Here is a 25,008-nt window from a genome sequence, read left to right on the forward strand (position 1 = left end):
ACAACTAATAAGAAACTTCGTATCTGGACGTAATGAAGTACGATGATTTCGACCGTGTTTGGATCGTAAATTATTATACCTTATTTACATACACTAATTTATTTATATCATTGATGTGTATCATGAATTGTATCATTCATATACATCAAATAAAAAAAGTGTTACAATATATTTTTCGCAAAATTATCTTAAATAATTACTATCCAAACACACATAGTTAATTATAGTTATATTAGAATATAATCAAACAATCTAAAATATATGGGTATGAAATAGAAATTAATAGGTTAGAAGATTAAACAAAGCAGTTTAGTTATATTAGAATACAATGAACCGTCAAAATTCCGACAGATATGAGAACTTGCTATTTTCGATTTAAGTTATTGTTTACGATTAGTATTAAACTCAAAATTATTTTTTTGATTTTTTTAAAAAAAATTTAAAGAGAGAATTTAAATCATACAAAGAAGAATGAGAATAGAGAGTTGAATCAGACAAGATTTCCGATTAATATCAATAGTTTGTGAATCTAAATGTGACAAATGTCTTTTCGGTGTTTTCTCTTGCAAGTTAGCGTTCTAAACTAAAAGCATAGCCAATCAACTAGTATGATCGATTAGTTGGTCAAAATACAAGGAAATCTAGACAGCAGTTGGTTAGATTTGTAGAAATTACTCCTATGTTGAGCTGCACGTCTGGGGTTATAGAATAAAGGACTTAGTCATTTATAATATTGAGCTATATATCTAAAGATGGAATGGTAATCTTATGAATAATTCTTGACGTGACAACGAAGATACGTGGCTTAGTCATCCGCTTAGTTTTAGAAAAATTGGAACGCCTCTTAACACACTAGAATATGGATAAACATTTGGATAGAGTGTTATTTGAAATATTATTTGGAATAATTACTGTAACACTTTTTATAATGTAATATATACAGGATAAAAGGTGATTGAAAATATAAAAAAAAAATCGGTTAAAAAATGTATTTATGATCCAAACGAAATATTATTTGAAAAAATGAGATATCCAAACAAGGGCATTTTACTAAAGCAATGTAATAACGATACTAAACTTGGTTCGGATTTGGATTGCATTTTTCTGGATTTTTTATAGAAAAATTACTGTAACGATTTGATATATGTGAGGTAAAAAGGTGATAGAAAAATGTGTTCACGGAAAACGTAACAATTTTTCTGAGAAAAATCACAATCCAAACGGGGCCTAAGTGCATATAAGCAACTAGTGCCTAATTTTCCTCTTTAATGTTTGTTTGTAGGGCCTTTTTGGTCCTAAGTTTGACATGACAATCTGAAGAATCAAACTTTCGTTGGACTTTCTGAAGCGACAAGGAAATGTAGTAAACCACAGCTGGAGAAGATGTCGTGTTCAACAATGCCCGCCCCTTAAGCAAACGCCAACGTTTGGTTGTCTTCCGTAATCAAGTTGAATTTGAAAGTCGAAACGCAAAAATCCTGCAACAAGTTTGCAAATGTTACATGCTCTCTTATCCTGTCAGCCTCTTGTTTTTTTCTTTTTTTCCCTCTTTCTCTTTCAATCAAGTGCTTATTGGAAACTAGACACTGTACAAATTTTCCTGTGCTTATTAGAACCCAAGACTAACGCGTTTAATCTTTTCTTGGTGTCCTGGAGCCGTGTCCAACACTCAAAGCTGGAAAGCATCCTTCGTTTCGTCTAAATTTTTATGCACTGCCGGTCAGTCCTGACATCAAGAACAGTTCCACCGAATATATTACTGAGATAGAACATTTATAGAACATTTGTTTCCTTGTTTTGATTAGCCAAATTGGAATCCAATACCCCATCATCCCAGTGAGGAAGGAGTATACCATCAACCCTAAGACTTGAAGCTTGGCGTTGCTAAGACGCTAACGAGTTCTCATAGCAAAAGGCGAACAATTTTCATGAGACAGGGAGACTAAAGCAAAATAGGGGCTGTGTCCCTGTGGAGTTGGTGGATTGCGTAATACATTCATCAGTCCTAAACTAGTGACTTCGATCCTCCCTGAAACACACGTGAAAACTGATTACGCTGTTCATATTTTCTCCAACAGACGAAGGATTACATTCTAGCTGCAGAATGAATGTATAAAGACCACCAAGCTTATCCAATTCAACAGATTGTGTGATCGCAATAGCTTCGTAAGCGCCAAGAAATGGTACTATTAGATTAGACATAGTGAGCAGCCATACGCTTTCTGCAACAGTAGAGAATCTAGAGTTCACTTGTAGACGTCCAATTCTAACATAAACAACAGTAAATCAGCTAATCCTCGAGTCAGTAAAACTCGTACTCCCAGGCATCACACGAGCAGATGTAATTGTCGCGAGAGTGTTCTGGTGTTACCAAATGCCACAGGAGTCGCTGATTCCCCGTTTTTGAGATTCTCAAAAGTCGCATCTTTCTGCTTTGATACTATCGTCAACCAATGGACTCGGTCCGGTCTGTGTGCTGGTTAAAGAAAAGGATAAAATCGAAGATTAGAGTTACCGAGTACAACTGATGGATTAAAGAAACGCCTCTCTTGACTGAAATTACCCATCTACTTGTGACAAAAGAAGATTTTTGCACTCCATATTTTTAAGCAGCCTTCCTCCCGATTGATCCCTTCCAAGGACCCATGCTTCCAGAATATTTTGCTCCAAACCAGATGGTAGTGCATTGAGAGCAGCTGATCCTGTTGCTTCAGCTCCTATATGCTTCGCTGTTCATGCGCATTAGATTAGAGCAGGATAAAGCAAGTGCATCTGCACTCCAGTTGCTAATTTCGGGCCCTTTTATTTGGAAAAAAGAAATTGCTATAATCTTACTTCAAGACAAGGTACCAAAAATCTTATTCAGAATATGCCAAAACAGTTGATCAAGTATAGAGTTTACATGCAGGTGAGTCACAACCCACCTACTGATTTTCTTCTAGAAAGATCCTGGTTTGCTTGTTGATTGGGTGATTTCTGCCCCATGCAAGTTCCCTTCTAAGAAACAAAGTTCAGTGTCAGACTACTAGGACTTCTATTGCACAACAGCAGAATATACTAGAGTTACCTTAGAAGTTCCAGGTAGCGGGAACTGAATTGGTCTGTGATTACCATGAATAATTGATGCTGGTGCAAATGCATCTTCTGAATCACTTAGCTTGGATTGATTAACATCTGATGCCTGCTTAGCTTTCTTAAAATTGTCAGGTAGATTGAACAGGATATTAGTAGGGGTAACCGGCTTCAGGGGAAGTGCACTCGCCAAGCTCATGTCCAAGGATCTGTTACCCTCGTAGCCCGTTCTTGTTTCAGAAACTTGATTCGATGGCAACACTCCAGGAAGACACATGGGATATAGGCTTAAACCATTTCTCACTGTCAACAACTGGAGAAGCATAATTTTCCAAGATGAATAAGCATTAAGTGATGAACACAAAAACAACTGGCAAAGAGGAATATTAATTGGGGAAAGAATGCTCATAAAAACACCTTAGACACATGGAATGTAACAAGTTCTACAGAAACCTCGAGTTTAAAAGTGAAAATGATAACCTTTCACATCTACAAGTCGAAGAAGGAAAGCTGCAGGATGCCAAAGAGATATGACAATATCATAACAGCAACTGGGGGGAAAAAGGAAAAAAAGTATAAGAAAAAAGGTGGGGGGGGCAGGGAGAGAAGCCTCTGAAGTTAACTAATTTTGGCTTAAATTGTCAAGGACATAATTTAACACAGTTCTAACAACCAACAAACCTGAAAATAATTGTAAAACAAATTTGTTTCTCAGAAAGCTAGATTCATCGTAAGTAGCTAAATTCTTCTACAAAATGAAAGCACCACTATAAAGTCAAAAGGCACATGCTTACAATTTGACAAATGCCCAACTAGACTGCAAAGACCTCAAATCAAATGGATGAACAGAATAGCTATTAGCTGTTATGTACATTTCTAATCCTGAGATTTTCGGACTTTATTTTGTTTTTGAGTCCATAAGCAGCACACAAGAACAGGGTCATCCAATGTCTGGGGGCATATGCTCAGAGAAATGATCCAGTGGTAGAATAAACCTGGGCCAGCAACACGATCTGAAGACTCAGCAGCTATAACATGTACTTCTATTTTGAAATTTTCCATCTTGTGCAGTTTTGGCGGCCAAGTTGTTGTGGTCTTAATTACAGTTAACGCACTACAGAAACAAGCATTCTAGGTGTAATTTATTTCCTCTGAGACTCAGACATGCATTTCAAGCTTCATCAGTTTTTCTACACCATAGATACCTTTGATCAGAAGGACACGACGAGAAAGTGATAATGGAAGGATGTTGGACTTTGGTCCGCCAAAGCCATGGACCTACGAATTGGAGTTTGGGATGACAAATTAACCTTATGTAATCATGTAGCTGAATTTCTTCTTACGTTTATAGGCATCAAATCATTGTCTACCTCATGCACCTAAGGTCATGAGGAAGGATTAAAAACTCAGAATCTAAAAGCTGTTGCTGTATGCTTGATCAACAAGAAAGACATGCCAGTTAAAACTCGAGCAAAGGCAGAAGAAATAGCAAAGCTCAATTGACTAGTCATCCTAGTTGATAAAGTTGCAATTGACTAGTAATCCTACAGAAGAAAGACGCGCACTTGCTGGAAAAGCTACTGAAACTATTGCTACAGCTATAGGGTACTTTTCAAAACCGCACAACCTGTCAGGATTAATGTGTATTTCAAGTTCATGGCCTGCTTCAACGTTTGATGTAAAAAGAAGAATACATAAATAAAACTAAATCTGGAGGCTCACAGAAAACCACATACTGCGAAAATTAGTATAATGGGCAACGCACCTGTACTTGTAGCTGAAGTTGCTTGAGGTACTCAATGGCTTCATCAAGCATTGAAGCCTTATCGGTCTAATGCAGACACACAAAACAAACATAGATTAACACCAAACAGCATTCAACTTAACCAACTAAAATTCCACCAAATTGCTCCTCTGGAATCTGGATGATCTTACCAGTATTAATCAACTATCATTCTACTTGCTGAGCAACAGAATAAGTCAAATTTACCTTGTTCGAATTGGGTATCAGATTTTGTAGCGCTTTCATTTTCTCATTTATCCTGCTCCTCCTCCTCTGTCCAATATACCAAACTCATGAAAACCAACGACATGCAGGCGTTATTACAAAATACACACATACACTTACAGTACATCAAAATTTCAAAAAAGAAATCAACGTGAAATTTGTTCACCATATTAATTAGTTAACTTAGAGCGACCTTTTCAGATAAGTTATGAACTTCAGCTGCTCTACTCCTCTTGGACGCGTTGTAGGGTGCAGTTGGCTTAACCATAGCCTCCTCCAGCACTTCCAAACCCTGCAACATGATTCCATCAGCTAAATAAGCAAAACATAGACATGCATCTCTCGAAAGTAATTGGATATGGGGCATGCAAAAATTGCATGAGGAACTGAAAATACAGAATACTTGTTTATCTGAGTTCATAATACAATACCTCACTTTCACAATCATAGTCATTGAGATCATTATCCATCGTTGCAACAGAAACCGAAGAAGATGACACATTCACTCCACTCTCCTGGCAAAAAGACCCCAACCCCGGAGAAGTAAAACCCCCACCGTAAGACCAGTGCTGCAGTCCAGCTGAAGGGGCCTCCGGTATAGAGATCCGCTCAGTACCGGAAACCAAATGCAACCCACAACCTTGATTTCCAGGATAAGACTGCACCTCGTTACCCTTCTGAGCCATAAAACTTGTGGAAGAAGAAGTACGTGATCGAAGCATAATTTGATGCAAGAAAAGAGAAAAATCGTCCGGGTCATCTGGGGATGAAGAAGAGCAGTTTGCTGTATCGTACAAGTTCGCCATTAAGCAAAAATATCAGTTTGACTTGAGTATGTTTTGAGTTCTTGAGCTTCGTTATGGGTTGTCTGAAACAGCTGAAAGTGTTAGCATTACTTCAGTGCGCAGGACTGCTAGAATTATTTTAGGCTTTGGATGCAAGTTGAGAAAAAGCAAAAGGGTAGGGTGGAGAACTGAGAAGTTCCGCGGCGGGGGTCCAGAGGATTTAAATAGTATATTAAAATTGTCGGAATGGAAATGAATATGAAGAAGAAGAAGAAGAAAGAAGAAGGGCAGAATTGAGGTTTGACCAGTCTACTTTTGTTCTGGGAACTGTAACAAACGGCAACGGCGAACAGTGAACAGTCTTTCACGACTGGCCCAGACTGACCATAGTATGGAGGGAGGGTATGGCGCGGTTTTCCTTAGAAAGCGGTGAAAAGAAAGTTGACAATGGGAGTTGGGAGTTCAGGTCTGGTGTAAGCAACTTTAAGCCGCACCCGCACGTGAGACACACTAGTAGTATTCTGCCTGCTTGCTTGCTCGCAGATCCAGAGGGCTGGCTGTCTAGCACCGTCCTCCTCCTCTTTTTTTTTTTTTTTTTGTGGCAAATATTTGATGCAGCTTGGATTTTAATGCTAGAATAATTTTATAAAAATAACAAAATTGTCCCTTCAAATTCCAAATTTTCAGTTCTCACATTAACCAGCAGCCTTTCTTTTCATTGTTGAAACGTAACTCCGTTTGGGTAAAATGCAGCCTCGAGAGCTTCTTTGTTGCAGCTGCCTCTTCAACCGATTTATATGAAAAAAAACTATGCGGCAATTGCATTTAAATAAACTATCTCTATATATTCAAGATATAAACAAAACTTAAAAACACGTTTAAATTCTTACGTATACATCTATCTAATTTTGAAATACTCTACCATACAAACCGCAACGGATCCTCTGTACCACAACTCTGTCTCACACCCTATCCCACCCCTCCTAAACTTGCCAAGTGTCCTTTTATTAACCCAATCCTGAAACAACCCAACTCGAACCATGTTTATTTAATTAACCGATTAATCGGGCTGAGAAGCTTAATCTCTATAACCAAAATCAATTAAAATAAAAACCCAAAAAACAAAATTAGAGATTAAACAAGGCACAAAAAAAAAACCCCACAAGGCCATGAAATCGGTTTCCCATCAGATTTCACTCCTCCTCAAAAGCTTCATCACAAAATTCGGGCAGGACAACAAAGTGCAATTCAACGCAGCAGGCCACGATTCTGGTTTCCCATCAGATTGGTATCCTTCTCAAAACCTTCATCACAAAGTGCATATGAAGCGCCACATGAATAACGCAATTCGTTGCATATGAAGAGTACTTATTTGAAGGAAAATTCACCTACGTACCTTGCTCCGTTGAAGACTAGCTTTAGTTTAGGAGAAAAGGCTTTAGTTCTCAGACCACAAAAGTGTTAATCTCTGGAGGGATGCGTTGCGATGAAGCTTTTGAAGATGAATGGTGAAGATGATGAACTCGGACAGCCCTGCTGCGTTGCGATTCTGGTTTTGAGAAGGATACCAATCTGATGGGAAACCAGAATCGTGGCCTCCTGCCCGAATTTTGTGATGAAGCTTTTGAGGAGGAGTGAAATCTGATGGGATACCGATTTCGTGGCCTTGTGGGGTTTTTTTTTTGTGCCTTGTTTAATCTCTAATTTTGTTTTTTGGGTTTTTATTTTAATTGATTTTGGTTATAGAGATTAAGCTTCTCAGCCCGATTAATCGGTTAATTAAATAAACATGGTTCGAGTTGGGTTGTTTCAGGATTGGGTTAATAAAAGGACACTTAGCAAGTTTAGGAAGGGTGGGATAGGGTGTGAGACAGGGTTATGGTACAGAGGATCCGTTGCCCATTTTACCTTGATCCGCGAACGGGCTCCAAGCCGCACGGACTTATCCGCGGATCACCGTCACCATCTGAGCATGGGTCTGATCAAGATCCCCGCAAAAATTCGTCCATAAATGCAGCCTATGGATCAAATTTTTTGTTACTGCTAATTTGGATCTACGGAGGGAATCCGCGTCTTGCCAAAACTGTACGCGAAAACCGATTCATTTTCGATTTAGTATAGTTGCAGCGTATAAGTAGGCATTCTTTTCGGTTTAAAATACTTGTAACCTATAAATAGACTTCCCTAGAGTTTATTTTGAGTGCATTTCACAATTTTAATCAAAATTTAACACAATTATTTTGGGTTTATACCTGAAAATAATGAAATTCTTATTAAATCCTGATTTTTTTAGGATTAATTTTTTTAAAATAAGTATGAAAATTTGAACTCGAGACCTCTTATTTAAAATTCCTTCTATTTTACCATTTAATCCAACCCTCCTCTTTTATGGTTGATCGTAAATCACTCTTCATTCTTTATTTTTGAATTTATTCATGTAACTTTTTGTGTATAAATCTTTTCATTGTCGTGTCAAATTTGGTCCTCAGTGCACCAATCTGCGTTAGATCCTTTATGGCGGCCAATACAAGAATTCAGTAGTTTTTTTTTTTTTTTCATTATTCTGCTTCTTTTTCTATCCTAGTTGTTTTGGGAGTTTTATATTACTTAAGTAGTTTTCCCTATTTTATTATTTTCTAATGTGTTTTTAATACCTCTGTCCCTATTTTATAAACACTTTGTTTGGATAGAGTATTAATTGAAATATTACTTGGAATAATTACCGTAATATTTTTTGTAACGTGATATATGTGAGATAAAAAGATAGTTGAGAATATAAAAAAGTGGGTTGAAAAATGTGTTTATGATGTAAGCGTAATATTATTTGAAAAAATTTGCTATCCAAATAATTTTTTGTGTCGATTGCTTTTTCAACATTAAGATTTTAGGGTTTTTTTTAATCTTTTTTTTTTTTAGGAGTTGATTGGTCATGCATCACTCTTGGATGTTCTCCTTTTGGAATTACTTCGTTTAATTTTTTTTTCTATTAACATGCTTTCGCTTCTATGTCAAAATTACAGAATTGTTTCCTTGTTTGGAAAGCAATTTTTCAAAATATTTTCCGTAAACACATTTTTCAATCATTTTTTTATCTCACATATATCAAATCGCTACAGTACTTTTTCTACAAAAAATCTATAAAAATGCAATCCAAACATCACCTCACGTCATTCTTAATCTAAAATGCACGCATAGTTTGAGAATTGAAAATGTCTATCATGACGCTGCAACTGTTATGCTATGGCGATTAACAAACACAGCTGATGGTATCCTTTCCCTGTCAAACTCGTTATGGAACGCAGATCACTAAATAAACATGTTTGTGTAAAACTAAGATACGAGGAGCTTCATCTTATAGTCGTAATATTAAAGGCGGTTGGCGAAAAGTTGAAGAGCGTTCACGACATTTTGATTTCAATGTCCATCTTTCATTTGGTACGCAAGACTTCTAAGCTTACTCAATAGTCAACGTCCACGTGTCGTCAGAGTTTTACCTCAAAGAAGATGTAGCGTGAGCTCATTGTTACCATTTTGGAGTGGACAAAAGCAAAAGAGAAGAGATATGTATTTGACTCGTTACTTCTGTTGACAAGTCATGTTCGAACGCACTATTTAAATATCTCGATGCATTTGGAAAAGGAAAATATTGGGAAGTGTCATTACGCTCCAAAGAAATAGTATAGCTAGTTAGGGATGACCCTAACATCTGGACCCCATTTTCTCCTGGACCTCGTCTTGACCTATTTAATTGCAAACTTCTAATGTAGATCTAAAATTTACTAATTAACTTTTGTTTGGTCGACCTTGAAAATGTTTGTTAAGGGGGATAAATATTTTTTTGGTTAAGCTACTTGGAGTTTGTTCAACATAGAATAGAAGCAGGTGTTGACGAGTTGTTTTCGGTCAAGTTGGCACCTGGCAGCACGACTGTAGGGGTGCAAACGAGTCGAGTTCGAATCGAGTTTTGGCTAATCGAACCAAGCTCGAGTTAATTTTATGAAACTCGAACTCGAGCTCGAACTCGACGAACTCAAAATATCAAGCTCGAGCTCGACTCAAATTCGAGTCGAGCTCGAGCTTAAAAAATTAAAAAATAATTATTTTTATTTTTATTTTTAAAAAATAAAAAATAATTATTTATTTTTAAAAATGAATAAAATAATAATTTTTTTAACAAATAATAAAATATTAAGGATATATATATGTAATTTTACTATTAAAATAAAAAATAAAAAATATATATATAATTGAGCTCGCGAGCTAACGAGTTTAATGTTTTTGAACTCGAGATCGACTTAATTAGCTCGAACTCAACTCGAGTTCGTATTCGCGAAACACCCCTAAGCACGAGTGATGGAATGAGTATTAATTAGACTATTTAATTTAGCAATACTTTATTCTTAGGACCGGCTGGTGATACTACTGAATTACTGACAATCGATGGAAATTGCTCGTACAAAGGGTGCAGTAGGTGGATAAAACCTTATAGCCTTTTGCTCGACTGCGACGATTCTTTGTTGTTCCCGTGTCTAGCATGATTCATCTGTTGATCAGCGGATTGGACCATTTTGGCCCCTTGGGAGTGGCTCGACTGGTGTTGGAGTTGCCTAGTTAGGTCCTAATACCGTGTGATGGGGTTCAACTCCTTTTACTGTTTTGTGTATTCTTGGAAGACAGGGTGCACAAGCGCAGGAAGATTAATCTGGCCGAAGGTTGGAATACTCTCTGTGTTAAAAAAAACAAAGAATTGGACCATTTTGTACCGAGACAGTACAATCACTCTGGTATATATACTGTAAAGTGGTTACAACACACATGTTTTGCTAATTACACACGAAAATGTTGTACATAACCATTAAAATTTGAGCTAATCTTTGTTGTTAAATTAATATGGAGCGAAGTTCGTGCCCTTTCTTTATCTCTATCAATTACCACCCTCATAACTTATAATGTGATTACAATTTCTATTTTTTTATAAGACTAAAATCTTATTGCCGTCTAAACTTTTTAATTTGATAAATCAAATATCCATAATTAGATTTTGGCTAGATAATTGATAATTTGGCATTCTTTTAATTTTAAAAGTAAGCTAAAATATTGTTTTTTTTGTCTCATCATCAAATTAAAAATAAAATAAATTAATTTTCAATAATATATTTATAACAACATAAGTTGTAAATTATGACTTATAACACGAATTATTAGTAGATTACCATATATACAATATAGTGTCAATATATAAAATTTAATAATCTAGCCAATAATTTGAAATAAGAATGATGATTAGATAGTATTGCCAATATCAGATATTCATTTTGATGAATCAACTTGTTTTAGCGCCTGTTTGATAATCCAATTGAATACTTAAATTTAATGAATTCAGATCTTAATATATACACACGCATTTGATGATAAAAAAATAAAATATATGAATTAATTAAATGATGTAGAATTTTCTTAGCATAACTTGCTCATAAACATAAGGGATAAATTATTGACTTATCATTTAATGTGATACATACTAAAAATATATATTAGATTTAGTACTTAACAATTCAGTAATTCAATTGATTCAGGTTTTAGGTTTCAAATTTCTGTTTAATTAAATGCATCCTTAGTCAAGTTAATCACTAGAAGGAATTTAAAACATCTCTTTAGGATATCCAAAAAGTGTGCCAAGACATTCTTCGCTCTAAATGAGGTGCTGTCTTCACTCTTAACACTTCATATAACCTAATTAAGTTCTCCTTCTATCTTCTCTCTAACCCCTTATATAGCCCAATTATGTTTCCCTGAGCGGTAGAATTGAATGGTATAAATATTCAATAGACTTAAAAGAAAAAAAGTACTATTCATTTTGGCGAGATCTGCCGTTTTTTTTTTAAAAAAAAAAGATTTTCCGGAACTTTAAACACCCCAACCCTGCACTATCCCGTCCGATCAAACGTCACCTTAGAGCAACAGCAGCGCGGGTGTAATGGAGGGCCATTACACCACTCCATGACACAGTCTCCCATTGGAGCCGTGTCATGGAGATTACACGCATCATGGATTAGAAGGTGGGACCCATGATTAAATGTAATCCCATTATGTTATGGAATTCAACTAATTACATTCCGAATTATTAATTAAGTATGGATTATTATGATATCTTCACATTTAAGGTATCAAATATTTGTTTAATTTCCTGCATAATTATTTTTGAAAACAAAACAATATATTATTTTTGAAAGATAGAAAAAGATATATTATTCAAACTAAAAAATTAATAATATCATTTTTAGAAAATAAAAAATTCAAAATGTAAAAAATTTAATGAAAGTTAGTACTTTATTTTTTAAAAATAACAAAATTATTTTTAAAAATTACTTTATTTATTTATGGGATATGAGTTATGCATTATTAAAATAAATATTTGATTTGATTGTGGACCCATGCTATTACACCTTATGGAGTATAATCCATTGTGAGTGAAAGTGTAATAAAAGAGGAGAAGGTGGAATACTGATGTGGCATGTGGATTACACTCCACAAGGTGTAATAGCATTGTGGATGTAATAGCATCGTGGATGCTCCGGTAACAATTTGTACGTTCTATTTTAATGAGTATCTTCTTGGCAGCCTTTTGCGACAGAATACCTACGTGGCAGTGTGCCATTGGGTTTCAGGATCTTAAATCCCACCCTACAGTCTGCCCTACAGGCGGGACCATCAGAGTATCTACGTCTCCATCATCAAACGTCATAAATTAATGCCAATTCCTCAACGGTAAGCAGCAGCCATCCAAAGTCGTCAGTATTTGGTAAAAGAATTAAATGACGTGTCGATAGTGTAACACCGCCAGTGCCTCGCGATGTGTGGCCACGGACCACACTATTTGTGATCGGACGGCGTAGGATTGGTTCAAGTCTCGTCTCTGATCTCACAGGTTGATATGATTGGTTCTTTGGTGGAAAGTTTGGAGAAATTGTGCACTTCCGATGGTGGGTTTGGTGGGTGACGTGTCATGTCCCGCTTGTACTTTTGCCTTGGCTTATTGCGGAAACGGTCCATCGAGATTGAATGGTGACGATCTCTAGGAAGATAGGGAAGAAGATCAACGGCTGATTTTATTTGGGTAGATTGTACGCTTTGATTGCTGGATGTACCATCGTCTTCCTCGTGGGCTCTGACTTTCACAGGGAACGCTAGACATATCACGCGACTAGCGAGAGCGTAGAGCAATAGAGTTTGACTGCTCTTACAACCGTGGGGTCCACATCGTACTCAGCAAATCATGGGCTTTAAGGTACTATGCCACCTAGCCACGGATGGAATAAGAATTAGTTCGCAGTAGGCCAGCCCAACTTCAAATCTAGTCCGTAGCTAGCAGGTCCAGGTTAATCTAACTCTCAACAATGGTCAGCTTGATTATTTCAATCTTCCGGAGGAACCAGCCCAAATGATGTTTACCTGAAGAAAAGATTTATCGTTAATTCTATAAACTTACTACTTCTATCTTCATTTAGATGCAGGCGTAACACCGTATATTTAAATCAAAAAAAAAATTGTCTAATAATTAATCCGGCCTTTCGGGAATTCTAAAAAAAAAAATTAATACAAAGGATGATAATTTCCTACACTTTCAATGTATATATTTATCGGTTTGAATATTGAATTCAAAATTTACATTTTTGTTATACATTTAGACACACTAATGCATACACCGTCACTAGGAAAATTTTAATTCTAAAACAAAATTGTGTGTGTTGGGAGTATAATTCTCAAACCTTTTTAAAAAAAAAAACTTAAAAAATTTGATCCCGGCATCCATTTTCAATCCCCACTGAAGATGTACCACAATTTAGTTAAATGGGTTAAAATCTAACTCCGTTGCTAAGTTACCCGAAGTTGAAGTGGTTGGTCTGAAAGGATGTGTGACAAAAAGCTGAACAAAAACCCGAAAACTAAAAACAGGCTGAACATTCGTGGTTTCATCTTAATCGGTTTGTAGCAGCAGATGATCAGAAGAGTTTACTAAGCAAAGAATGGCATTGTAATTTTTTTTCCCTCGAAACGATATTTGATTATATTGCTTTCAAAAGATATACAATTGCGAGCAAAGACTCGAGTTAACTTTACATTCAGTGTACTTGACACCGAAAAAGCAAGAATTCCTCGTCTAGTATGATGCGTAAGGCATAAGTGCTAATCTTAGAACTTAAATGATTCTTATCATTTTTAACTAGTGCTAATCTTAATGCCTAAGGTCTGAAAGAATGGCATTGTAATCATCATTAATGAATTTAGATGACGGAGCTGTCCCGTCCATTGGGATTTCCAATTGTGTTTTGATTATTCTTTGACGCAGCAATTTCATAAAGAAGGGCGTGGAGAAATTGTTAAAAAACAGTACACGTGATATATAGAATATGGATAGAACCCAAATTGAATGGATTTAAGTAGCGATTTGGGGTAGGCTGGTAAGCATTAAATTCGTGGATTAATAGGAAAGTGAAATACTTATTGTGAACCTAAATACAGGAGGAGTCTAGTTCGTGTAGTAATAAATAATAGTAAATGTTTTAGCTAATTTACCAAAACTTTGAACCCGTCATCATGTCGGCACAGATGACATGCATATTACAACACGAAACTATGGAAGAAACTTTTCGAAGGCAGCAAAATGTCGTCATGAGGAAATCCTTGCAGATAAGAATAATATGTTATTGAAACTCTCAAGAAAAGTCTCACCTACTCCATCCTCCGTTCCCTTTGTAATTTTGAAGTAAGGATAGAAAGGATAGTGTTAGAAACATTTTTAAGAGTGCTAATATATCATTTTTCCTAAACAAAACTAAGACTAACTTCATGAACAAACCAGTTCAAACCTCTATTAATGATGCAATGCTGAAATGATAATTGAAAATTACTAATACTAACCAACAGAGGAAAGATATGAAATAAAAAGTCCTTTTTTTTGGACTAATTATAGTTACCTCCCTTGAGGTCTATCCAAATTGCAGATTTAACCTTTAGATTTGACCGAATTATGGTCCATCCCTTTGAATGGATGAACTTTTAACAAATAACCCCCCGATGTTCAAACGCCGATAAAAGTAGTGTTACTGATGCCATCCAAAATTATAGTCAAGTGATCAAAACATTAAGAAAACAGATGCCGTATTTCTCTATTTAATCTATACCAAACTGATTACTACATCATAGTGGTATATTGTTAAATTTTTTTTTTTAAAAAACATAAATTAAAAAATAAACCGACATGATAATAGACAAAAACATGCAAATTTTTAAATTGAACATGTTTTATCATGAATACGAGATAGTTAGAGAAATTTTCTTTTGTCTAAACATGTTTGGTCCGTTGGATCTATTCTATTTCTCTTTTGGGTCTTGCGTAGTTGATCAGAAAAAAGAATGCTTTGCCTTCCAATATGTACTCTGACTTTGTTATGGATTTTTGGAGTTTGATTAGCATTGGAGACATCTTGCAATATTACTAAATCATTTAGGTGCATGTCCAATTTCGTTTCTTGTCACTTGAATTTGCTTTTCTATAAGAATTTCACCTAGTTTCTTATCCATTCTATTTTAGGAGTGTCCTAACATTTTTTTTTTTTTTTGTTTCTCCCCTTGCAGGAGAAGTTGGGACGCATTTGAGCTAGGTAATGATAGAGTTGGTGATGCCACTACTGCTAAGATTTTGGGAAAGTAGTAGAGTTGGATGTGATAACTGATGAGTGATGGTGATAGAATATTGATGCTGAATTTGAATAGATATGTTTTTTTAGGCTGTTTTTAGATTAGGTGTGAAGCAATGCTAAAGCATGAAAATGCAAAAGATCATCACTTTAGGAAACATTTTGCCCATGGATAGAAAGCTTGATGAATTTCTAATTTTTGTGTCCTTTTTTTTTTTCCCAATATTTGTTTGTTGTTCATTCAATTAAGTATCAGGGTGTTTATGTCTTTTAAACACTTCTGTTTACTTCATCCATCTATCCCGTTTGAGAGAAGGGGCTATGTGCTATTTGACCAAACCTCAAGGTTCGAATTGTAGCTTGATCAAACTTAAGGGGAAGGTAAATCTAATTAACCTTTTCTGGTCAAAGAAAGAAGAAAAGTATCAAAGCTACTGCTCTCGCATGGAAAGTAGATGACGGAAACATGACCACACTTTACAGTTTTTCCCTTTCTCTCTCTTCTTTTAATACCTGACGTGTACGTATCTGAACTTGGAAAGTGCCAGCGCCTCCATTTGCTATATTTTTTTTGTAAGATACAGCTGGACAAAACAATTTCCCGGGTTTCTCAATTCTCTCGTCCACGTATTTCAAAACTTGTTAGAATACAGCGTCGCCGTCGTTGGAGGGGATTGGTGGAAATGGAGGTGGAGAAGGAGGGGGAGATTGATCTGCTGCCGATTGACTTGTTGGCTCACATATTTACCCTCATCACTTGCTTCAAAGATTTGGCTCAGTATGTCCTTTCCCCCACGCCCCCCCCCCTTTTTGAATTTTGCTAGTGTAATTTTCTTGGATTCTTTGTTCTTGCATTTTTTCTTTAACTGGGAAAAAAGAAATAAGTAAAAGAAAGGCACTTACTCGTATTTGTTGACTTTATATGTGTGGAATGTGGGGTTGGTTGAGTAGGGCGAGCAGCGTGAGCCGGAAATGGAGGCAGGGGGTGAAGGAATCGCTGGCGAGGAGGGATAAGCTGAGCTTTTCAGGTTGGAAAATGGACGACGATTCCACCACACGCGTCGTTTGCCTTGCTTTCAGTCTCAAGGAGCTTGACATGTAGAGTACATCTTCCTTATCTTCCCCCCCCCCCCCCCCCCCCACCCGCGGGCGGGTAATCTTTGTTGCGTGCAAATTCTCCAGTTGTAAGAAGATTGGAATGGGTAATTCAAGTAGGAACCGTTTTTTCGGGTGATGGAAAGTAGGGACATAAGAGTTGTGCGCTTGCTGACAATGATGATTGCCTGTCCTGGGTTTTTCTTGGATATTTGTTTTTTATTGTGAAAAATTTACTCTCATAAACTGTAATTGGTTTTTTTTTTCTCCTTTAAAACGTAGGTGGGAGGTTCACTTATACTCCTTCCTCCTACCACCCGACCCATCCCTCCTCGCAACTGTAATTGGTTTACTTGTAGTAATTACTACAGTTTGTTGATGTCTGTGTTTACAAATGATGAAGTAAGTTGCTAGCTTGATTTTCATTTAATGGTCTCGCATTAGGCTGCAATTGGTGCTTTAATCCTAGGAACAGACAAGGAAAAAAATTATTCTTGGGTAATGCAATCAAAATTTTATATCATGCAGTAGTATTTGCTTAGAATTCTTGTTTGTACAAACATCTCATTGTTTACCTAAAAAACAATGCAGTTTGACAAAATTTATAATTATTTAATGTCCTCAGTTCTAGGAGCCGATGGGGCTGCCAGATAACCGACCAAGGGCTTTACCAATTAGCTACTGCAAAGTGCATTAGCAACCTATCCTCAATATCTTTGTGGGGTTCAACAGGAATCACAGATAGAGGTGTTATCCAACTGGTGGGTAAATTCTTTCTCATTTATTGGAAGTAGTAGTTATTCTCAGTTGATATGGAATAATCACCATTTTACATGTGATGCTGTATAGAAATCTGCTTCTGTCATCTCAAATATTGTTGCGGTAGTTGTTATTGCTGTTACTAGAAAAAGCTTATTTTCTTGGCCGATTGATCTCCGATTATAGTTTTTGGATTTAAACCGAGTAGGTATAGCAACAAGAAACTGTGAAGTTCTAAATGTTAAATGGAGATTGCGCTTCTGTTGAGTTGTCTTTAAAATCAGCTGGGATTACTGGAGGGATTTCAGCTAGCGTCACTGCAGTAGGGGAAAACAATGCACCTTCCTTTCAGAAGTAGTAATCTAGTCTTCTGAATTACGATGGCTTAGAGAATTAATTATGTGCTTAGCACAGGAGTAGCTGCAGAGAGCGGTGATCCTTATCTTCATCTGGCTTCAAAACTGTGCTTACTGTCCAATGAAACAACAGACAGCAGGTAGGGAAAAATGCTTGGGGAAAAAATCTGATCTGAATGGCGTTAAAGGTGATGCGGGAATAAATTTGACCATTGTCCATATATTACTCTTCAATTGCTTAAAAAATTTGGAATCTCATATGCTGTCAACATTTGCATGTCCAGAGTGGCACCTTGTGTGACATTAGGACATCACCTGGTATGGTGCATTGTCTTGCATTTGACACAACGAGGGTTTCAATTAAAACGTACTGCGCTTATCATTGTCAGACGTCCTTTCCATCTGCTTGACTTCAATACCACTGTGGGACAGACTCAAGTTATGGTTCTCTTTGAGTTAGAAATAATGCATTTCATTTATAATCTCTTATAACTGTGTAATTATATTCGGTGGCTTCCTCACTTTATCTATTGTTTATTCTTCGCCTTTTTCTTATCTGATTCCCTTTGTTGTGTTGATCTGGAGAGTTCTACTAAGTAAAGATAGATAGGCTTTTGATGCCCTTAGATAAACTCTGTAGGCTTTTGCTGTCTGGTTGATTGTGTTTTAGGCTGTCAATGTTTGGATAATGGTGCTAATGGCATTGCAATAGGTGTTTCTATCTTTCTGCATCTCATGTTTGTGCATCAAATTCGATATTTGATCTTCTTTTTGCAGATTTCCAGAGCTACTTCTTTACAACACCTAAACATAGGTGGTACATTTATCACAGATACATCTTTGTTTGCTGTTGCAGATAGCTGTCAAGAATTGAAGGTAAAGCCACAAAATCTGTTCTCATTGACCCGTCCACAATAGGCCTCAGAGACACACTAAAACACACAAACATGCACATAGAAGTGCAGAAAAAGAAAAAAAGTAAAAAAAAAAAAAAAGAAGTAGGTCACCGGCTTGTAAGATTTGTGCTTGTGCCTCGTATGCATTTAGGGCGGAACCATTCTTCAAAGTTAGAAGCTACCTAATGTTATTTTCGTGTCTAAATACTTTTCAGACTATTGTCCTGTGGGGCTGCCGCCATGTGACTGAGGAGGGACTTCTAGTCCTTGTAAATAAATGTCGCAAGCTGGAGTCCATAAATGTTTGGGGTCTGAGGGTTCCATTGGATTGCTTTGTTGGTTTGCTTACCATAAGTCCTGCTCTTCAGATACGACCCAAAGGAATGGTGAACGTCGAGAGAATTTCTATGTGGCCTGTCTTTTAAGGTGAAGCGACTGGATGCGGGGATACAAGTGCGTAATGATTGTTTGTCCTACAATTTATACAATGTTGTACAGATTACCTGTCTTTGTAATCTGTGTTTAATAAACATGGCATTGGCCCGCCAGTGAATTGTATTTAATGATTCTTTGCTCCAGACAAAATTGAAGATTTGGGATGTAATTAGTATCTTCTAATTTTATGCATTATGATATGTGCGAGGAATGAGCGCCGAAAGGAATCAGGTATGGAGAGTCTCCTAGTACGGGAATCCTTAAATTCCTTGGGGACTGTTCTTTTGCTTTGAAATACGGGAACGAATGCAATTTTCATGCCATTGCATATTCTTTGACATCTGGCAAATGGTGCAAATACACGGACGCTAACTGCTTCTCAGTTAACTATACATTGATGGGACCTGTTCCTTTTTGTTTTTTTTTTTGTAGGGTGGGTGGGCTGCTATCTGGTCACACCTCTCTGATTGGGCCCAACTTTTTTTCCTTTTTCCCTTCTTAGCCCACAATGTGATGTAGTTATAACATAGAACCAATTACTTACTGATTTACTTCATGCCATCGAATTATGGATGGAATATCAATTTGTTTAGATCCACAATAAACTGGATCGCAGCAACATTGGGATGAAATCGGATGCACTACGGCAAATTGAATGGAGGAATCCCACCTTTTGGAGTAATTGCTGAATGTAAAACCCAGAGACGGCTTGTAATAAACAGGTAAACTATCTCATGAGTTATGAGCTCCATAGTACGCTAACCCATGAATTTATGACCAAACTTACAGCCCAAGGCCCTATAAGAACTAGCTTACGGCATTAAAGTTACTATCTGTGTATTTTTTTTTTTTAAATTTAAATGTTAATGATCTCAATTGATACAGACATTCAGGAGCCGAGCAAACTTTGATTCAAGGTTGAGATCCTAACGATTATAGAGATCTTGAGTTTAAATTTGATTGCCCTCCACCTGCCGGAGCGCGGTCGTGCTGGTCCCTTGGAAGTTTTATTGTGTGATTTTAAAAAACCCTACCAAATATTAAACACAGATTACACGACTTACTTGTCTCGTCCCTCTCACCGCTATGAGGTTGGAGTCACCATACGACACCTACTATGCGAAATCAAAGAATCCGGTGGCGACTGGAAACCGATGTATACTAAATAAAATCTTCCCGTACAAGGACTAAATAAGAGGGAACTCAAAGATTAAAATTCAGATAGATTTGTAAAACTTGTTTGCATATATAGTTGATGATGAACTTCAGATCCCCCGTCATCGCGCGTAGAAAAGAAATTCGTACGAAGGAAGTCAGCGTTCACTGTTACGTTGTCCTTTTCCACTGACTCAAAACAATGTCATATGCAGTTCTCCAGAAGAAGTTTTCAAGTGGACAGACAAGACAATAAAAGTGCAGGCAATCCTCCATGTTTTACGACAAGCATGCCCGAAGCGAAGTGATTATGTTGAAATGCACCACCGTATTAAAGAGGGGAAAAAAGAAGAAGAAGAATAATAAGAAAAAACGCGCAAAATAATCACCCAAGCTGAGAAAATGGTTGCAGGCTAGGAGATCTATAGACAGCGGAAATCCTATCACTGGAAAAGAACTCAGCAGATAAGAGGTTCCATTAAATTCACGTCCTATCAAATTCTGCAACTACATCGGGACTGCCCCAAACAAAAGCCTGAAAATGAAAAGAATTGATTCAGGGGAGATATTCTCCAGAAAATACGGCATTCCATGCAAATATACTTGATATTTTATGAAAAGAAAAAAATGCATCGTAAAAACATGCGAGTGATGTACAATGACAGAGAAGACCGTTCTTAAGGTTGCAGTACGAGAAAAGTTTACAAATTATAAACAAAAGTGCTTTCGCGGGATAGATTAAGCAATAAGTTCCACCTATAGTAAAAGAATGAAGCATATATCTAGAAATGAACCCGAATTTTGTTTATATTAGTCGCTAAAGGTCAGAGACAAGAAAGGACCACAATTTGCTGAATTTATAAGGAAATGACCTGATTAACTCAACCATTTTATGTTGCTTAATGCGCTAAGAAGAGCATGAACTAGATGAACGGGCTTGACCCTGTTGGTGTATCAATCCAAGGTTAACATGAAAAGATGTTCTACATTTGTCCTCCAAAACTGGCTCCAGTGGACAAGCATAACAAGTTTCAGAGCATGTCAGGACCACAAGTTGAACCAAAAATAGAAGGATTAAAAGACTTCAAGAAAGATATACGCAAGAGAATTTTAGAATTTCAGAGTATGCCAGGAATCAAAATCTCCTCCTCATATAGTAAAATGTCCTTTCACTGTAGTTCCTTTGATATTCAAAGGTCAACTTGCTGCCCTGGGCCCTAAGTTTTTGGCCATAGGCCATCTTCTGGAAGTTAAGGATCTAAAATCTTAAGCACACATGAATTATGTTTTCCTGTACACAGTATTTTCTGTCCATTGCTGCAAGTTGGCAGTGTTTTATGCATGAGATCTTTAAAGATTGAAGAATACAGGAATTTGATATGATGAACACATCAATTCATAATCATACTTTACATTCAAATCAAACTATTATGTAAGCAAGCAGAGTCAAACAGAGAATGAAAACAACGTAATTAAGTGAAACAAACACTTAAGCAAACTTCGGTTATCCAAAACATACCACAATCGAAAGCTGCAGAGTCCAGTCAATGATCCACAAGATATTAATGGAAAAGCCTCAGTTGAAATATTTTGAGGTCAAGTAATAATAAACATACCAGGATTCTCTGCTGTTCTTTCTAAAGCTGACTCCTTGGTTCTTTAAAATATTTTCTTGAAAGAGTTCCTGTGGTCTTCCCCTCTATAATACAACTTGCAGTATACTCCTATTTTAAGTCAAAGGCTTCACAAGCTAGTAAAGTAGAAGCCAATGCCCCTGCATTAGCTAATACACCAAACAAATGTTCTGTCTGGTCATAATAGCAACAACAAGATGGACATGGCATAGATGCACGTAGACATAACACGGGAAGGCTGGATTGCTGCAACAGCTCCTGTTAACTGCACAGACCCAGAAAAACTTCCAGCAGGACTGGTAGTAGCTGGAGTTGTATTAGAGGCGGGAACATTCTTGCAACTTCCAAAAGATGCCCCTGCCTGCAAGGGGTTTGCAATTTTCAGATCTTTCAGTTTCAGAGCTATAGGGGTAGCAGAATTAAAGATGCTACATTAGCAACTGAGTGCACATGATAAATTGTAATGTCTTGTTGAAATTTCCCTATCTCAGCATCACCAAAAATTCAAAACCATGGTTTTAAACTCTGGTCATGTTGAATTAAAATATTTGGTCTCTGAAGTGTTTGTCAAGGGATAAAATAAGTCTCCTAATATTTTTGACAGCCCAATTATCAATATAATTGATTTGCAAGTCTGATAACCAAATCAATACTTGAACGAGTGAAATGTGTGTTTTCCCTGAACTTATTACTGTTTTCATAAAGGAAACAATGACCTTCTGCCGAAATTATGATATCAAACCTGACAAGCAGTGATAACAGTGCATCCACATAATGCTTGGCCATTCATCCTATCCACAGCATCGAAAACACCTCCGCCATCACTCCTCTGCAGCAGCTCCAGTTAGAATGTTTAGTTCTCTATCAGAATTAAAAAAATTCCCTAAATTAAATATTCTGTACCATGTAAAAGTTGACAGCCAAAAAATTTGGTATGACATTGCCGGCTGCTTTGTAACAGGTGTTAATCATATCAATAAGGGCAACTGAATGCTCTTTACAAGCCTGATTTTGGTCTGGAATAGTAGGGAAGTAATTTTGTAGAAAAAGGGATGCACTTTTCGAGTTGAGTGGCTTTGATTCCTTTCTGTTTGGGCATGAACCAGGCACCACACCAGGATCTCCAGCTGAAACCATGACGAATTAGTAAATTGCTGGTACACGGAGCAAGTGCAAACAGCATTCACAAGGAATCAGAAGTGAAAGCCACATGCAACATCATACCTTCATTTTCCACCATGTGCTTCCACTGATAAGCAATTCCTTCAGTAGCTTCTTTGGAGGAATCAGAAGTGAAAACTAGCAACCGGTGATTGTCTTTTATCATGTCAGTAACAGTGGGCCAGTCCTCACCCTTCTTGGGCATCTTGGAAAGCGGAAACCAATATTTGTCCAACCCAGCATTCGAGAATACCTTTGTCAAGCCTTTGGGGGCATGGACATAGTCCTCAATTATGATGGTAACGATTTCAGTTGGGTTCTCATTCAAGAATGCTTCCACTTCCTTTAAGGTGTCAATCGCGGGCTCCTAAAACAAATAAAAGAGATCCCATTACAAGATATATAATCAACACTAAACAAAACCATTCAAATCATGAACAGAGTATCCACAGATTTACAAAGGCAGTGAAGTTATAACACTGGCCACGAAACGAGTGGCAGAGCCAGATGTCATCCTCGAAATCGTACATGTCCAACATCAATCCCCTCACTCCATTCTAAAGAACAGCAGGAAAAAACACAAGACCCACAAATTAAAATCCAGATGCAGTAATAACAATCTGATTTTTAATCCAAGTGAAGAATGAGCAAGAAATAAGATAAGAGCATACTCTGAGTTGATTAGTAACTGTATCCTCTTGATTGTAAAATGTGATCCTTTGAGCACCCGTTAAAGATGGGGCATCCACAATTGAGAATGAATTGTGGGTCACCAGCCATGTGTATTTATTAAATGGCAGCCCATTGATCTAATCAGATTGTACAAGATAACAGGTAATGTTAAATTAGAAAACATAATTGCTAGAGTCTTGAAAAGAGAGAAACAAAGGGATAAGGCATTGGATCATTACAATTGAAGTAGGGATGGTAGCTTGTCCTCTGGTGCAGAAAGGTTGAGTCTTTCCCACTGCTGGACAGTTTCCACAATATAAGCCAGGCCCACAATCAGTTGCAGAGGTACAAGAGTCCAGGAGCTGTCAAATTTTGCAAAATTCAGCTAAAATTCTGAAAGGCAAAGCTGAACTTGTACGGATCTGTACAGTCACACTTCTATATAGTGAAGAAAACAAAAGCAGGGACTAACTAAACCTGGCAATTGCCGGTGGAGCAAGCAGTAGCGGGGATAAAGGCGACAGGGACAAGTAGTATCAGCAGTAGAAGATAAAACGGATGGTTTTGGGTTCCCGTAACAGCGAAGGAATTAAGAGCTCTCCTGCTGCCGCTGATGAAGTTGATGTTGCTGCATCTCTTCCTCATACTGATACTGTGACAGTAGAATTACTCCGAAACATGCCAGCATGCGACGCTGACAGAGATTCTTTACATACATAAAAAAGATTAAAAGCTACAGTCAAGGTACCGGCAAAGCTATAGCCTATAGTTGATTTTACCATCCAGTAGTTGTTTGGTATTTCACGTGTGATGTGCCATATTTTGCATTCAGGTGGCAGGCTTGGGTTTCATCATTGTCCAATGTCTAATTTCTACTTTCTAGGATTCCCTTTCTTTTTCTTTCTTTCTTTCTTTTTCTTTTTTTTTTTGGGATATAATAATATGTCAAAAAATATTTGCTACCGTACTTATTTTACTGCAATTGCAAGTTTTTATGTTTGCAAATGGCAATTATACTGGGTTGCTTCGAAGAGGGTTAATTTATTATCTTAATAAAACTAGTTTTGGCATTAAAACAAGTAAAGTGGAATTATGGCCAGCCTGGTACCGTAGAATAGTTTACTTTCTAGGAATTGATTTACCTCATACAGCTAATGATCGGATCGGATAGCACAAGACCGAAGTCCCTATCACAAAGTCTCCATATATTGCATTTAGTCACTATAACATTTTTATGGTTATCATAGAATTGTACAGCGGGAAATGCTCAAATCTACAT

The 25,008-nt window shown here is 37.0% G+C and overlaps 3 protein-coding genes across 5 annotated transcripts; 1 reads left to right on the forward strand and 2 right to left on the reverse strand.

Moving 5' to 3' along the window:
- Window positions 1-1,943: 1,943 nt before the first annotated feature.
- LOC113701631 (uncharacterized) lies at window positions 1,944-7,456 on the reverse strand. 2 transcript variants are annotated; one of them, XM_072058527.1, is made up of 9 exons: window positions 7,262-7,456; window positions 5,512-7,169; window positions 5,274-5,372; window positions 5,063-5,128; window positions 4,838-4,903; window positions 3,068-3,385; window positions 2,925-2,994; window positions 2,564-2,729; window positions 1,944-2,476 (listed from the first exon to the last, which is right to left on the reverse strand). In XM_072058527.1, the coding sequence occupies exons 2-9, from the start codon at window positions 5,884-5,886 to the stop codon at window positions 2,413-2,415; spliced, it is 1,224 nt and encodes a 407-aa protein (XP_071914628.1). In that variant the 5' UTR covers window positions 5,887-7,169; window positions 7,262-7,456; the 3' UTR covers window positions 1,944-2,412. The 2 variants fall into 2 exon arrangements, with proteins under 2 accessions (XP_071914628.1, XP_027078181.1); XM_027222380.2 differs by having other exon boundaries at window positions 2,925-2,997.
- An 8,572-nt stretch (window positions 7,457-16,028) lies between these two features.
- LOC113701949 (F-box protein At5g67140) lies at window positions 16,029-19,276 on the forward strand. Its single transcript, XM_027222864.2, has 5 exons — window positions 16,029-16,344; window positions 16,518-16,664; window positions 17,287-17,422; window positions 18,554-18,652; window positions 18,888-19,276. Exons 1-5 carry the CDS (start codon window positions 16,250-16,252, stop codon window positions 19,095-19,097), a joined length of 687 nt encoding a protein of 228 aa, XP_027078665.2. The 5' UTR covers window positions 16,029-16,249; the 3' UTR covers window positions 19,098-19,276.
- A 1,025-nt stretch (window positions 19,277-20,301) lies between these two features.
- LOC113701659 (PI-PLC X domain-containing protein At5g67130) lies at window positions 20,302-24,565 on the reverse strand. 2 transcript variants are annotated; one of them, XR_003450955.2, is made up of 9 exons: window positions 24,207-24,565; window positions 23,969-24,091; window positions 23,729-23,866; window positions 23,516-23,614; window positions 23,121-23,424; window positions 22,800-23,023; window positions 22,639-22,725; window positions 21,879-22,257; window positions 20,302-20,797 (listed from the first exon to the last, which is right to left on the reverse strand). XR_003450955.2 is itself a non-coding variant. In XM_027222414.2 (8 exons), exons 1-8 carry the CDS (start codon window positions 24,372-24,374, stop codon window positions 22,075-22,077), a joined length of 1,326 nt encoding a protein of 441 aa, XP_027078215.1. In that variant the 5' UTR covers window positions 24,375-24,565; the 3' UTR covers window positions 21,752-22,074. The 2 variants fall into 2 exon arrangements, 1 of the variants encoding a protein (XP_027078215.1); XM_027222414.2 differs by lacking the exon at window positions 20,302-20,797 and having other exon boundaries at window positions 21,752-22,257.
- Between the last annotated feature and the right edge of the window lie 443 nt (window positions 24,566-25,008).

This window comes from Coffea arabica, chromosome 7e (genome assembly GCF_036785885.1).
Source record: "Coffea arabica cultivar ET-39 chromosome 7e, Coffea Arabica ET-39 HiFi, whole genome shotgun sequence".
Classification (NCBI taxonomy): Eukaryota; Viridiplantae; Streptophyta; class Magnoliopsida; order Gentianales; family Rubiaceae; genus Coffea; species Coffea arabica.

Bases quoted from the DNA above. Each gene is read 5' to 3' on its own strand.
- LOC113701631 (XM_027222380.2), bottom strand. From the start codon at position 5,886: ATGGCGAACTTGTACGATACAGCAAACTGCTCTTCTTCATCCCCAGAT. The intron at 3,386-4,837 runs GTGCGTTGCCCA...ATGCTTCTCCAG, and splicing joins AACTTCAGCTACAAGTACAG to TTGTTGACAGTGAGAAATGG. The intron at 2,477-2,563 runs GTAATTTCAGTC...TTCTTTAACCAG, and splicing joins CTTTTGTCACAAGTAGATGG to CACACAGACCGGACCGAGTC.
- LOC113701949 (XM_027222864.2), top strand. From the start codon at position 16,250: ATGGAGGTGGAGAAGGAGGGGGAGATTGATCTGCTGCCGATTGACTTG. The intron at 16,665-17,286 runs GTAGAGTACATC...TAATGTCCTCAG, and splicing joins AGTCTCAAGGAGCTTGACAT to TTCTAGGAGCCGATGGGGCT. The intron at 17,423-18,553 runs GTGGGTAAATTC...TTCTTTTTGCAG, and splicing joins ATAGAGGTGTTATCCAACTG to ATTTCCAGAGCTACTTCTTT.
- LOC113701659 (XM_027222414.2), bottom strand. From the start codon at position 24,374: ATGAGGAAGAGATGCAGCAACATCAACTTCATCAGCGGCAGCAGGAGA. The intron at 23,024-23,120 runs GTATGATGTTGC...TCATGGTTTCAG, and splicing joins GCACATGGTGGAAAATGAAG to CTGGAGATCCTGGTGTGGTG. The intron at 22,726-22,799 runs GTACAGAATATT...GAGCTGCTGCAG, and splicing joins TGGCTGTCAACTTTTACATG to AGGAGTGATGGCGGAGGTGT.